This window comes from Pseudopipra pipra, chromosome 17, assembly GCF_036250125.1.
Source record: "Pseudopipra pipra isolate bDixPip1 chromosome 17, bDixPip1.hap1, whole genome shotgun sequence".
NCBI lineage: Eukaryota > Metazoa > Chordata > Aves > Passeriformes > Pipridae > Pseudopipra > Pseudopipra pipra.
Genome location: NC_087565.1, coordinates 14,018,718 through 14,033,309, shown reverse-complemented (window position 1 = coordinate 14,033,309; position 14,592 = coordinate 14,018,718). Strand labels below are relative to the sequence as shown.

General features: G+C 50.0%; 2 protein-coding genes across 3 annotated transcripts in view; one reads left to right on the top strand and one right to left on the bottom strand.

Moving 5' to 3' along the window:
• Positions 1–948: 948 nt before the first annotated feature.
• Positions 949–7,270, top strand: EIF6 (eukaryotic translation initiation factor 6). Its single transcript, XM_064674320.1, has 6 exons — positions 949–1,288; positions 1,368–1,453; positions 1,943–2,118; positions 3,321–3,497; positions 4,069–4,250; positions 5,371–7,270. Exons 1-6 carry the CDS (start codon positions 1,182–1,184, stop codon positions 5,378–5,380), a joined length of 738 nt encoding a protein of 245 aa, XP_064530390.1. The 5' UTR covers positions 949–1,181; the 3' UTR covers positions 5,381–7,270.
• Positions 7,271–8,445: 1,175 nt separating this feature from the next.
• MMP24 (matrix metallopeptidase 24) overlaps positions 8,446–14,592 on the bottom strand; it is a 51,220-nt gene continuing 45,073 nt past the window's right edge. For both annotated transcript variants that reach the window (XM_064674309.1, XM_064674310.1), the window contains exon 9: positions 8,446–10,994. In XM_064674309.1, coding sequence (XP_064530379.1) covers positions 10,657–10,994 — 338 coding nt within the window. In that variant the 3' untranslated portion in view covers positions 8,446–10,656. The remainder of the gene's footprint in view (positions 10,995–14,592) is intronic.

The window sequence follows — 14,592 nt, the reverse complement described above, 5'->3', positions numbered from 1 at the left end:
TGGCATCTGCCCGTGGCTGACACTGGCATGGAAAAGGTGTCAGCACATAGGTGGGCTCTGCTCCTGGGTCAACCTGAACACCAGTGGCAGCTGACACAGGGTGCTCCTGTACACGAGAGAGGCACCGGGTCACAGGTGGTCTTGTGTGCACTCAGGTGACACGTCTGCTGTCACACACCCACCGTGTCAGCACGGGGGTGGTGCCTGGGCACGGCTCCTGCTGGGACAGGGACACTGTGCCAGCACCTGGGGAGCACCTGGGCGTGGGCTGGGGCTGCACATGGGGGGTGGCCGTGGAAGTGGGGACAGGGACAGCCATGGCACAGCTGGCACAGGGACAGCCATGGCACACCTGGCACAGGGACAGCCATGGCACAGCTGGCACAGGGACAGGGACAGTGATGGCACAGCTGGCACAGGGACAGCCATGGCACAGCTGGCACAGGGACAGGGACAGCCATGGCACACCTGGCACAGGGACAGGGACAGTGATGGCACAGCTCGCACAGGGACAGCCATGGCACAGCTGGCACAGGGACAGGGTCAGTGATGGCACAGCTGGCACAGGGACAGCCATGGCACAGCTGGCACAGGGACAGCGGTGCCGTACCCGGGCCCGCGTCCATGGGGACACACGGGCGGGCTCGGCCTGAGGTGGGATCGGGGCACACGGGGACGGGTCGTGTCCCACAGGGCTGGCGGGGGATGCCCGGGGCGGTGCTGCCGCCACGGGACGGTCCCTCCAGGGTGGGTGTTTGTCCCTCCCGGGTGGGTGTTTGGGTGTTTGTCCCTCCCAGGGTGGGTGTTTGTCCCTCCCGGGTGGGTGTTTGTCCCTCCGGGGATGTCCCGGGTCGGTCCCTCCCCTGCCTGGGGCGGTCGCACCTCCCGGCCGGTGGGGGGCGCTGTGACCACCGGGCGTGACGGGCGCCGCTCTGCCCCTCGCCCGCCGGAAGCGGAAGCAGCCGCACCCCGTGGTTCCGACTGAGGCGGCGGCGGCGGCGGCGCTAGGAGTGACTGCGGACTCTGCTCCTTCCCGGCCCCAGTCCCAGAGCAGGGCCTGGCCCCATTTCCGTTCCCGGCCCGGCACCCGCCCCGTTCTCACTGCCGGTCCCGTTCCCGGCCCCATTCCCGGCGCCATTCCCGGCCCCGTTCCCAGCCCCATTCCCACACCCGTTCCCGCCATGGCGGTCCGCGCCAGCTTCGAGAACAACAACGAGCTGGGCTGTTTCGCCAAGCTCACCAACGCCTACTGCCTCGTGGCCATCGGCGGCTCAGAGAACTTCTACAGGTGAGATGGCCCTGCCCTGCCCGGCCCGGCGCTGCTCTGCGCGGCTCCGCGGGGCCCTGACGGCGCTTTGTCCTTGCAGCGTGTTCGAGGGGGAGCTGTTCGGGACCATCCCGGTGGTGCACGCGTCCATCGCCGGCTGCCGCATCATCGGCAGGATGTGTGTGGGTACGTGAGGGGAAAGCCTTGGGGGGACGGGGAGGGTCCCGGGGGAGTTCGGGGAAGCGTCCCGTGCCTGGCCGGGGCCGCGTCCCTCGACCCCGGGGGCTGTTTTAATGCCCGAGTGGTTTTTTGTTCCTTTAACCATCCCATGGTGGTGCCACAGTCACACGAACAGCAGCACCCGGACCTTTCATGGAGCACTTGGCATCTTCACGGGGAGTTCTTTGTCGAAGGGTCTCACTGAGAACCTCAAGCTTCCTCGACTCCTGTTGTGAAAGGGATTTGTGATAGTGCCACTCCCCCACAGCCGGTGCCTCACGCTGGTTTTTTCTTTCCCGTGGTGCTGGTTATTTTTAAATGGTAACAAATCTCCTGGGCTGGGTCCTGGGAGGAGCACACTGAGTCAGGGCAGGGTGTGAACAGCAGGGAGGTGCTGGGAAACCCCTAGGAACATTCTCTTTATTCCATTCTGCTTTTTTTTTTTTCCCATTTTAGGGAACAGACACGGGCTGCTGGTCCCGAGCAGCACGACAGACCAGGAGCTGCAGCACATCCGGAACAGCCTCCCGGACTCGGTGCGGATCCAGCGGGTGGAGGAGCGGCTCTCGGCCCTGGGCAACGTCACCACCTGCAACGACTACGTGGCCCTGGTGCACCCGGACCTGGACAGGGTACAGGGCCCTGGGGCACTGCCCTGGGCACGGGGGGGCTGGGAAGCAGAGCCCAGGCTGTGCTTGTGGCCTCTGGGTCAGCCCTGGAGAAGGGAAGGGGGATGAGAGGGGTGAGTGTGTATCATGGGACAGGACTGGGGGGAATGGCTTCCCATTGACAGAGGGCAGGGTTAGATGGGATATTGGGAAGGAATTCTTCCCTGTGAGGGTGGGGAGGCCCTGGCACAGGTTGCCCAGAGAAGCTGGGACTGCCCCACCCCTGGAAGTGTCCAAGGCCAGGTTGGAGCAACCTGGGCTAGTGGAAGGTGTTCCTGCCCATGCCAGGGGGTGGGATGAGATGAACTTTAAGGCCCCTCCAACACAAAGCATCCTGTGATTCCCTGATCGTTGGGTGCAGTTTGCTTTGGGTGGTAAAACTGAGTGACTTAGAGGGTAATAAAGAGCACCCAGAGGAGGGCACTGAGGATCACAGCAGGAGTTGGAAGCTGCAGCTGAGCTACCCAAAATCTGTAACAGTTGAAAGAGGCCATGGTTGTAAGTGATTACAGAGGGCTGAAAGAAAAACAAGAAGTTTCATAATGGAAGTTTAAAATAAGAGCAAAGGAGACAAAGTTGCTGCTACTTTATGTCTGAGAACTGATACCTTAATAGCATAAAGAGGTGTGTGGAGCTACAGGTCATGACAGTGTTTGCTTTCAGCTGGTGCTAAAGCTGAAGAAGAGATGGGACTTGGTGTTAGGAGTGCAAGTGGAAAAGAAAAATAAGGGTAATGGGCTTTGCAGCATAGTATGTTTTAAATAAGCGCAAAAAGTAAGGTAAGATGGGCAGAGAGAAACCAAAATAGTTCACAGTGAAACCTGGAGGAGAAGGAAGTTCTTAAGAGTTCTGCAGAAGGATAAGATGACTTTGTCATGGTGGTTTGGGAGGACTGGGAATGCTCAGAGAAGAGGCATTGACACAGCTGATGTACTGCCAGCAGAAAGAGGGGGGATTTGGGCATTTCCCAGTAATAGCACAGGGCTGTGTTTGTGGTGACACTGGGAACATGTAGAATATGGAGGTTGGGTTTGTGTTGTACCTTGGCTGGGTTGCAATGTGTTGTGCAGAGTGGGAGGCTCTCAGAGGGCTGTGTGCAGGAACAGCTTTACTTCCAGTTCCACGGTGCCATTTTACTGAAGGCTTTGTTCTCTTCCTGTTGGCAGGAGACAGAGGAGATCTTGGCAGATGTGCTGAAGGTGGAGGTTTTCAGGCAAACGGTTGCAGATCAGGTGCTGGTGGGAAGTTACTGTGTTTTTAGTAACCAGGGAGGACTCGTGCACCCCAAAACTTCAATAGATGACCAGGATGAACTGTCCTCACTGCTCCAGGTCCCACTCGTGGTAAGGCTTTTGTGGGTTTGTGTTTGCCTTTCCCACTCCCTCCCAGCCCAGTTCTGGTGTGGCTCTATCTCATGGGCTCCTGGATGCTGTTTCTGTGCAGAGCAATTCCAAGTGGGAGATGAGGGAAAACTTGACCAGGCCAAGTCTCCTGAGACAGTTCCCTGTCTTCCCTGAGTCTGGATAAACTGCTCAGTGCTTTTACTTTGCTCCTGAAATGTTGCTTCTGCTGGGATTGTGTGTGGTGCAGACACAGAATATGAGGTTGTCTGGTTTGACTGAAGCCAGTGCTTACAAAAATTAAGTAACAACCCCCTGTGCCTGCTCAGTTGGATGTGCTCAGGCACTGTTGCTGTGCCATCCTCCTTCCTCCTGGCCGGACTCTGTTTCCCTGGATGCCCCACCGCCTTCTCACCACACATTGCAGGCTGTTCATTAACCATTTCACCTGGGCTTTGCTGATGGGCAGGAGCTTTCAGCCCTTCAGGGGCACGAGCTGAGCCCCCCACTAGAGGTTTTGCCAGGGGTGTGTGAGGAGCTGTGCTGTGTGGCTGACGCTGTGCCCTGCCCGCAGGCGGGGACGGTGAACCGCGGCAGCGAGGTGATCGCGGCGGGCATGGTGGTGAACGACTGGTGTGCCTTCTGTGGGCTGGACACCACCAGCACAGAGCTCTCCGTCATCGAGAGCATCTTCAAGCTCAACGAGGCCCAGCCCAGCACCATCGCCACCAACATGAGGGACTCCCTGATTGACAGGTGAGGGGGAGCCAGCTCTGGGCACACATTTTGTTATACACTATTATTTTATCGTTAAGTTGATGGGTTTGCAGTTGATTTATCTTTTTTTAATTACCCTTTTCTTACTGCCTCCTTCCTTTTGTTGGTTACTGGCAGCAGTTGGGTGATGGAATGTGCGAGCAGTGAGAATCCTTTTTGTGGGAAGCCACATCCATTTCAGCAGTCAGGTTTGCTTCCCTACCTGTTCAGTGCTTAGCTATGACATGAATGGGTTTTTTTTAAACAAACCTTGTTTTAAAAGTTAAAATGCCAGTGCCTTTGCGTGACATCTTGGCTTTTGATTGTTGTAACCCACATAAAGTTATTTCAAATGCTTGCTACAACCATTTCTGGAGCCAGAAAGACTTTATGGCTTGTCAGCTGCTGCTGCTGCCTTAAATCTTTTTAATTTAAAACTGCCAACCTGAATTTTTTTAAAGCCTTTTTGTCAAAGGCTTTGTCCATCTTATCTTTTAATGCGAGGCAAGCTTTGTTTTCTGCCTGGAGCAGTAATGATACAGGACCTTCCCCTTTCATTATGTATGAAAATGTTTTCACAAGGTTTAGGATGCACATAGATCAGTGTCCTCTGCAAACTGCATCTGGGCTTTCATTAGTTACAGCTCTGAGGACCATTGCTGTGGGGCTAAAAGTGTGTTCCTGAGCTACCAGAGCATTGTGACTTAGTGGCCGAGTTCTTGGGTATCATAAGAATTTATGGGAATAGTTTATGGCATAACAACTTCCTAGACTTTGGAACACTTCCAAAGAGTTCTTTGCCCCTTTACAGTTCTGGTACAAAGCCTGGATGTCTGTGAGCATATCAGAGCCATAATTAAACTTGCTCTGAGCTGTTAATCACTCCCTGGGCAAGGCTGAGTGTGCGTTTTACCTTTGCCAGCTTGACAGGTTTGTTCCTGTGGCTGCCTGTTAGCAGCCACAACATCTGCTTCCCTCTTTCCATAGGCCCTTCTCTTCTAGGAAGGGGAATTTCTACTGGGCCTTTGTAACTGGAGGGTGAGAACTGACTGTGCTGGTGTTTTGAAATGCCTTCTGCACTCCTGGCACTGCCAAACCTCCCTTCTGTTTTGTGTTTCAGCCTGACATGAGCAGCGTTGGTTCCGACTTCCCAGAAAGCTCCTAAGGAGTGAAGTGTTGAGCTGCACTGTGGATCACAGGCATCCAGACCTTCTGATGATATTTCTGACCCAAGGAAGAGCCTGCAAAATCAACTTTTTGTAGTGTTTTGTAAACTTAAGTATTGACAAATAACATGCATAAGATACAAATAAGGAATGCTCTCTGTCCCTTTGCTGATGTTCTCGAGTTCTTCAGCTCTGCTTTCTGGTGTTGTGGTGCTGACTGAGCCCCTCAGGTTACCCACAATATTTATTCTTATGGCTCTTGGATGTTGATCACTAGAGAATGCTTTGCCTTAAGTCTTGCACCAGTATCCTGCAGCACAGCAGTTTGTTTTGGCACTACATGCACTGCCATCTCTTTCCACACAGCTGCTTGATGGTGTTCCTGCTATAGGTAGACAAAAGAACCCCTTGGATGTCCAGTACCAACAACAGAGGATTTTACTTGCCACAAAATAATCTAAAAGCCATCACCTTCTCTTTTGCCCTGAGCTGTTCCCATGGGAATGGTGATTCTGAAGTGACCATGTGGATAAAACCTGGAGTTTGTTGGAGTTAATCCAAGGGCTTTTAACAACAACAGTGTGGGAGTGCCTGGAGCAGAGTTTGATCTGGTGTCACCTGTGCTGCTCCTGAGGCAGCCACAGGAGAGAGCCCTAAAGGCACACTATGGCAGTGGGCCTAATTTGTCCTGCAGGAGTTCACCTCCTGCTCTGGGAAACCCTTGGAAGTCAGCAAACCCCTGTTTTGAATTTGAACCACCTCATCTGGAGTTACCTTGGGGACAAAGGTTCTGTAATACGGTTCTGAGCAGTCACTTGAGTCAGAGGGTACAGATTTGGGAGCTTCCTCCTGAAGAGCTCTGCCCATGCCCGGGAGTGATGATGGGAAGGAGCTGTGGGAGCTACTTTTGGGTAGAAGTAGTGATTGCCTTCCAAACAGCTCTTTCTCACCCATCTCTCATTTCACTTGCTTTTCTGCTTGCCCACTAAGGGTGCACTGAAGGCATAGAAGTGCCTCCATTTCCCATCCCGAGGGTAAGAGGAAGCCATTCCCTCATGGCTGGATTGCTCTCAGCAAGAGGGTTCTCTTGAGGAGTGCTGGCCTGAGGGCTGTGTGGGCAGAGCTCTTTTCAGCCCCGGTGCTTTGGGCTTTGTGAAAAATTAAGGAAACTTCTATTTGTGTTCTACTGTCTGGATGTTTAGGGAAGGCTTTGTAAGTTTTAGTTGATTAAAAGCTGCTCCTTAAACTGTTGAATAAAGATTGCCATAGTCTCTGATCAGAGCAGCCCTGCCCTTTGATACTGAGCACCACCTTTCTTGGCATGACTCTGGTCTCCTCCTCTCAGCCTGTCTCAGTATTCAGAGCGAGAAGGTGCTTCCTTTTGGTCACCTCACAGTGCTCAGCTCCTGGGTGGACATTGCAGGATTCTGACTTCCCATCCTTGTTGGCCTGTGTTCATCATATGGGAAGTGAGGGAGGCTGAAATTTTCCCCTGCAACTCCTGTTTTTTTCTCATTCCTGTCTCCAGGCAGGAATCCTGGCTTGCACTGGTGACCTTGATCTGTGTTAGGTCTTAAAGACAGTTTAGAGGTAAATGAGAAGAATAATCCACTCTGTGTAATCCAAATCCTTAAGTGGGAAAGACAGTGCAGTGTTGGGGGTTGTGATATGCCCAGGAGTCAGGGCAGGACAGGGCACTGCCAGCTGGGGTGAGACCTCTGGGAGCTTGGGAACTGGAAGGTGGCAAACATGGTACCTGTTTGAAACATGGGTTTGTGGGGATTCTGAATTGGTGAGATGGACCTGTGTACAAGAAAAATGAACTATAATAAAAAATGGATTTAGAAACACGGATCATGAGAGAGCATAAATGTGGTGTTTTAATGGCAAGTCATGTCTCAAAAGATCTGTGCAATTCTTTAAAGGAGTCCACAGGGATATGAAGAAGGTCTGTTGTACTGCACTGGCAGGTTTTTGTGCCAAAGGATCATGGGTGAGCGAGCCATGAAATGAGATGACTAATTACAAGTTAGGAATAATTAATCTGTTTTAGTGGAGGACCAACTTCTCTAACAGTAGTCATCCTATATACCAGCAAATTTCTAACTTACCTGGGAAAATGAGCCTTAATGGTGATGAAATTATTCGAAGTAGTCAAAAACTGGAGGAAAACCAAATAGGATATTGAGTGCAGTGCAGTGGGTGTGTGTAGTTGGCTGCTCTAAGGTCCCCCTGTGCCAGGGTCCCTGGGCTGGACAAATGGCCCTGGGGCTGTACAATACAGGATGGGATCACAGGAACACACCTACAACAGCCTCTTGCTCATGAGGCTTGAATTAGCTCTGCTGTTCCCTGCTCCCCTGTGGGGACAATGTGTCCTGGTGCTGCATTTCGGGACAGGAGCTGGATCAGGAGCTGGATCATGGAGAGCTCTGGCCAAGCTGATGGGCAGTGGAGTCCACCCCCACTGATCAGCTGCTGCAGCAGAACACAGGATCCCAGCAAGAGTGGGAATACTAAGGAACTGCCCCTTACACAAATACCGATGTTTGTGTCCGGGTCACCCCAGGACTGTCCAGGGCTGATCTTGGCAAAAGAGAGAGAATGGTGTGAATGGGGTTGTGGAAGAGGGTCAGCTGCTCACCCTCTGCCCCCGCCCCCCAGTGCCGCCTCCTGTACCTGCAGGGGGCTGTTCTCACTCCCCACACACCTCCACGAGTACCTCACGCCCTGGAAAATCAGAGCTGTGCCCCAGGAGGCAGGTACAGAGCAGGCAGGAAGGGCCCCGTGGTGTTTCTGTGGCTGTGCAGCCCCAGCTCCAGGCAGGCTGGGTTTTGGCAGCACAGCTCAGCCTTGCTGAGCAGGGCCTGGCACCCTGGGGCACATGCAGCTGTCCGAGGACACGGCTCAGCCTGTGCCCACCCGGGCACCTTGCTGCCTGAACAGCCTGTTCCTTGGACAGGCCAAAGATCTGCCTTCGGGCAGGAGAAGAATATAAACGACACAAACGAACCCAGACAACGCTCTCGGTTGTAAATTCTTTTTTTTTTTTTTTTTTTTTTTAATGATGGCTGTTGGAAGTTGCTCAAAGGTTTGGGCTGTGCCAGCCCCAGAGAGATGGCAGCGTACAGATGAGACCGAGGTGGCTGTGGAGTCCGTGGTGTGCGTCCTACCACACCTCTAGTACACAGAGCAACACGGAGTAGCGTGGGGGTGTCTGATTAGTAGCTCCGATTTCGTTTGGTCCTTTGCACTCCTTCACCCATCATGAGACGTTAGCACAGGTTTCACTACAACTCGAAGTTTCTCATCTACTTGCTTCTCACTTATTTTGTAATATGTTGGTAATATTTTATGTTTAAACACAATAAACAGCTTGGCTATGGAAATCAGTTATGAAGGACAAAATACAGTTTGAGACCACGCGTTATGCAGTCCTAGTGGGCTTCACCAGACGTATCTATGTGTCTATCCTGCTTCACCAGAGCAATATTTGAGCACTAATTAGCAATCCAGAATGCTAACAATCTCTCTGCTGCTTCGTTCCTCACTGTAGTTAGGAATAGTTTTAGCATGTTTGTTGTCCATGGGGTTTGTTTCAGAGCTGACATTATAAAGCTGTACTTTTTCTACACTAACTGGACATTCTGTGCATTGCACTTCATTTGCACTGAATAAAATTCAGTTATAGGCAGAGGGCTTAGGCTAATCACCCGTGATTATCACGGTGAGCGTGCAAAGCAGTTCCTGTGCTGACATGGATGGCACTTCTGTACAGGGCTGGGCTTTGCCATGACACTGTACTGCAAGAGGCTCTTCCACTCTTATTCAACATGGTAGAAATATCAGCATCAACAGGAAAATCAAAAGTTTGTGGTTAGGACAGAACATCCTGAACCACTCATGACTGGAAGAGGGACAAGCAGAAGCTACTGTTGTAGGAAGAGACTCGTGGGAACTCACTAGCTGGAAGTTAAGGTATTTTTCTAGCCTTTACCTGATTTTTATGGCTCTGTCAAACGTGGCTAGTGATGAACTCATTCTACTGTGTGGCATGCTCCCTTTGGTCCTTGCCAAATATTTGCCTGTGAAGAAGTGAGCAAAACAAAAAAACCTCCAAATTTCGAAGGCATACAATGTTCGTAACATCTACAGGGCTTGGATTTAGTTTTATAAACAGGCCTAATTCTTACTGTACCTTGACTATTTCAGCAAAATATAATGACGACCTCACTCCAAACAAACATTTCCATTCTCCTGAAACCCAACGTACAAATTCCACAATCTAGTTACACATGCCACAGAACAACAACTCATCTTTTCCCAGTGTCTTAACAGGGGCAGAGTGCAGTCTAAGTCTACACATATTCCTGGTATTTCAGTACCCATTGGTTCATTGGTTCTTGCTGCTGGGAGCTTAAACCAACTTATATGACATTTAAATATTTCTTTCATAAGTGGCTCCCAAAACAAAAACATGTATTCCTATGATTGGTTGTTGTTGTTTTTTTTTTTAGACCCAATTACTTTGTCTTCAGATTGTCCCAGTCTAGGGCTTGATGTTGCCAAGTGTCTGGTTTGGTGCTTCTTGAGCTTCTGCTCCGCACTCCGGTACCTGTTTGAGTGCTCGGTGGTTCCTTGTGCACTGTGCTGAGTGGCAGCGTTGATTAGTTATGAATGTACAAAACATCTGACCAGCAGGTATTGGAAATTGTTATCCAGGTAGATCCCTGGATTTTGTAATAAACTAAGAAGATCTTTTAGAATGGTTCAGCATCAGAATGTCTTCTGCTTATGACACTGAATTGTTCCCGTTCATAGATTTCATGATCTTAATTCGTTTATGAGACAGCTATTAAAAAAATGGTTCTGTTCAGAGGTGGTTTAGCTACACTGGAGAATGCTGGGTTTAACAGGGGGCACTGGTGCAGGGAACTGAATGAAGTTTCCCAGATCAGTTGAAACCTGTCTCGAAGACTCTGGTGCTGGCAGAGCGAGCCTGTGGATGCACCGCGACCGACAGGCGACCGAGGCAGCACGAAGGAAAGAGGCTCCACACTGCAAGGCTGCCTGCCTGTATTTTTTCCAGTTTTCCTGCTTATTTCGGTCCCAGGCTGTCCAAAACTTGTAGGTCACTGAAGTAGTTTTGTTTGGTAGGCTTTTCAATGCATTTTTCTCTTTTTTTTTGCACGTCCATAGTCCTCATCAGCTCAACGAGGTGCAATGTGCAGCAGGCTGTGTCATACCCACTCCTGGACAGGTCTTTTGTAGTACACAACGTTTTGCTGCACCTCTTTGTTTTTGAACTGGAAGATTGTGTACACCAGGACGAGGATGCACAGGGACAGGATGCAGGGGATCACCACTGCGATGGCGTTGACGGTGCTGGGCACGTCGTTGATGGTCACCATGATGTCCACGTCGTCGTGCGGGAGCCGCCGGTCTTTGCTCCGCTCAACATCCTTCTGGTTACAGCCCATCCAGTCCTTCAGGATCGACCTGGGGTAGCCTGGCTCCACGCTCAGCCTCTGGTTATCGAACTTCCAGTACTCCTTCCCTTTGTAAAAGTAGGTGTAAACTAGGAGACAAAACAGAGGGTATTTTTCACCATTTCCAAGTTGAGTTGCGCTTGTGTGAGGTTGTTCAGGAAGCCTGAACAGTGGGAGGTGGGCACTGCCTGGGTCAATAAAATACATTTATCCAGGGCATTCCCGAACCATTGGAAAGTGAAGGTGGTTTTGGAGCTGAGATTTAAAGGGGAAGCCGTAACCCTGGCTTGTGTGTTCAACATTGCCCATGGAACACCATTCCCCCTGACCAAGACAAGCAGGGAATTAAAAAAATACCCTACTAACTTTAAAGAAGTGTGCTGCAGTGAGTTATTTTTTACTAAAGCATCTGTAAATGTGTGCTTGTCATTACCAAGTAAATAACAACATCTGCAGAGTGCCAGTGTGTGCCTGGGTCAGTTTGGAAGAACATTTCAGTTTCTATTCACCCAGCCTCAGAGAGGAGATGCTGGGTAAGATGAGTCCTTTTGGCCACAAAATCCAGAATATCTGGCCTGTGTTGAGGACCAGTCTTGTCCTGCTGCTAGAAAAAGGGTGATGCTTTATGCTGTGTGTTGTCTGAATTACCCCCCTCTCCCCAGACTCCTTTTCTAGTGACTCTCAAATGATTAGAAAAACATTAAAGAAAATAGGAGAAGGGAGCTGTGGTGAAAGTGTTGGGGCTCCTGGACTGTCCCCCAGGTTGGCTGGCTCTCACTGCCATTCTCCAGCCTGGCCCAGCCCTACAGCCCTGCTCTCACACCACAGCTCCAAATTTAAACAGCTTCAAGGGCACAAGCCCCCTCTGTTAGCTCTTTCCCCAACTGGAAGAAGAGGAAGAAATCTTCAAATCAGAGAAAGAAATGTGTTGGAAGGAGCCTCTGGAGGTCCAAGCCCCTACTGGGAGCATAACTTCAAGGCTACCAGTCACCAGTGGTGTCCCCAGGGATCAGTGCTGGGCCCAGTTCTATTTAATATTTTTACTGATGATTTAGATGAGGGGATTGAGTCCACCATCAGCAAATTTGCAGATGACACCATGTGGAAAGTTTTACAGAAATGTGGTTGATAGAAAGAGGACATGAGAAAGATGCTATAGCTCTGGTCCCACGGTAAGGGAAAACTATTAGAAGGTCACTATATCTGTGAAACTGTGTACGGGACAGAAGAATAGAATAAAGCGGATGGGAAAGCAGAACAAATAGCAAACAAGTAACCATCAGAATGTGAAAGAAACAGCATTTGCACAAATATAACTTAGGTAATCAGAAGCCAATGATGAGCTAGCGCTTGTAATATGTATGAGGCTAATTATTAACCTTCATAAGCACAAAGCCTGCAGCAACAGAGTTGGATAAGTCATGATTCTGCCCAGAGTTGTGTGTTCTTATCCCGTCGTCTACAACAAACGGTGACCCCGACTCTCGACTTAAAGAACCGGGGGAATCACAGATGGATGGCAAGGTGTCGGAGCCTCAGCAGCAAGGCTGGTCGGAAAAAATCGGCATAAAGAGCGACTTCGGACCCGGAGCGTGGCATGGACAAGCTCTGCCGTACGTGCTGCCGGACCTTGAAGGGCTGCAACAGCGCTGACGTAGGTATGGAAAGGCAAGCAGCATATAGTTTATTTTCTGAATTTTTACAGAAAAAAGGGGTTAAAGATTTAGACTTGAAAAAGGAACTCCCTGGGTTGCTTGATTATGGTTATGAGAAAGGGTGCTTTGTTAATCCGCATACTGTGCATTCATTAGAGGAGTGGCGTAAGTTTGGTGATAAAATATGGGAGGCTGTTTTAGATGATGACAAAGTTGCAAAAAAGCTGGGAAAGCTTTGGAGGGTGGTTTATAATACATTGTTGCACCATGAGGCAGAGAAAAGAGCCGCGGAGCAGGCTCGGGGTGTTCAGCAACAGAACAAAGAATATTACGGGAAAGCTTGGTTTTCTAATACCCCAGTCCCTCCGGCAGTCCAATCAGTCTTGCTCCCAGCGCAACCTTCTGCCCCCGTGAAAGAGGAGGTAGTGCATTCAGATCTGCCTAAAGCTCCTGCCCCTGTAGAACCTGTGCTTGCGAGCGAAGGTGCTGACCCATGGCCGCAGCCACCCCCCCTGCTCTGGGAGCTAAAGAGCCTGTCCCCGGGGCACTCAGTGACTCGGAGGAGGCCACGGCCGAAGAGCGGAGGGAAACCTGGGCAGCGTTCGCTAAACATTGCCTGTCACACGGCGATTCTCAAGGGTTGCAGGCGGCAGAGGGCAGGGCATTTCCAGTAATTTATAGTCAACTAGAAGGGGGAGGAATGACTGCTACTATTACTGCTTTAGATTGGAATCTTTTGGCACAGCTTCGGAGTACTGTGAGTGAATTTGGCTTGCATGGAGAACCTACTAAACAAATGCTAGGTTATTTTTGGGGAACACAGCTTTTGTCACCTTCAGACCTTCGTTCTATAGTAAAAATGATACCTACCGAACATCAACAACCTTTGTTTGGTGCTTATTGGCAAGCGTATGTTAATGAAAGTGTTGCAGAAATCAGACCTCAGGGAGATCCTTTGCATGGTGTTACAGTAGATGAATTGATGGGAACAGGCTTGTACACTAGACCTGAAGCACAAGTGCATATTGGAGCTGATAAGGTTAGAGAAGCAGTGGATTTTGTTAGAAAAGCTTTGAATAAGGTTAAAGAGCCAGGTGGAGTACCATTATATATGAATCTAAAACAAGAAAGAAATGAGTCATTTGGTGAATATGTTGATAAGTTAACAGCTGCTATCACTCGAGCAGGGGTACCAGATTATATGAAGGGAACTATGTTAAAGCAATGTGTTTTGCAAAATGCTAACTCAACAGTTAGACAAGTAATAAATACAATAGGTCCTTACTGGACCATTGAGGAATTATTAGAAAAGGTATTGCAAATACCTACAGGAGAGAATGCATTTTTAGTCAATGCTATTCAGGATTTAGCTAAAGGACTAAAGGAACAGGCTCAAAGTTTCCAAGCTCAGGTTTTAGCAGCTCTTGCACCCCTTCAAGCAAAGGCAAGTAACTATACAGAAGGAAAAGCTCGATTAAAATGCTACCGATGTGGAGCCACTGGACACATCCGAAAAGAGTGCCGAGCGACAGGGGTTTGGTGCCAGCAATGTCAAAGCTCCACTCACAATACTTCTGCTTGCCGAAACCGTTCGGGAAACTCACGACGGAGCGCGAAGAGCAGCAGTGGCCGCGCGAGGACACAAGTCGTCGCTGCAGCACAGATGACTCCAACCAACAGCTTTTCACCGAACAATCCATTCCACGGACAAGAAAACAGTCACAACCTGCCCCAGCCGGTAGTCTCGGATTGGACTTGGCAACAACAGTAGAAGTCACCTTGCTATCCACCCAACCTCAAAAGATTCCCACCGGAATTTACGGGCCTTTGATAATAAATAAACAGGTGTTTGGTGCACTGCTGATAGGAAGATCATCAGCTAGTCTTGCTGGCTTATTTGTATTGCCTGGACTTATTGATGCTGATTATACTGGGCAAATAATGGTCATGGCATACACCATTTTTCCACCTTTGCAACTTCTTTGCATCCATATTTGCCCCCATTGGAGCAAAAAAGAGCCTGATTCTTGTC

Excerpts from the sequence above, each read along its gene's own strand:
- EIF6 (XM_064674320.1), top strand. The coding sequence starts at position 1,182 with ATGGCGGTCCGCGCCAGCTTCGAGAACAACAACGAGCTGGGCTGTTTC. Across the intron at positions 1,289-1,367 it reads GGCTCAGAGAACTTCTACAG|CGTGTTCGAGGGGGAGCTGT; the intron begins GTGAGATGGCCC and ends TTGTCCTTGCAG. Across the intron at positions 3,498-4,068 it reads TGCTCCAGGTCCCACTCGTG|GCGGGGACGGTGAACCGCGG; the intron begins GTAAGGCTTTTG and ends CCCTGCCCGCAG.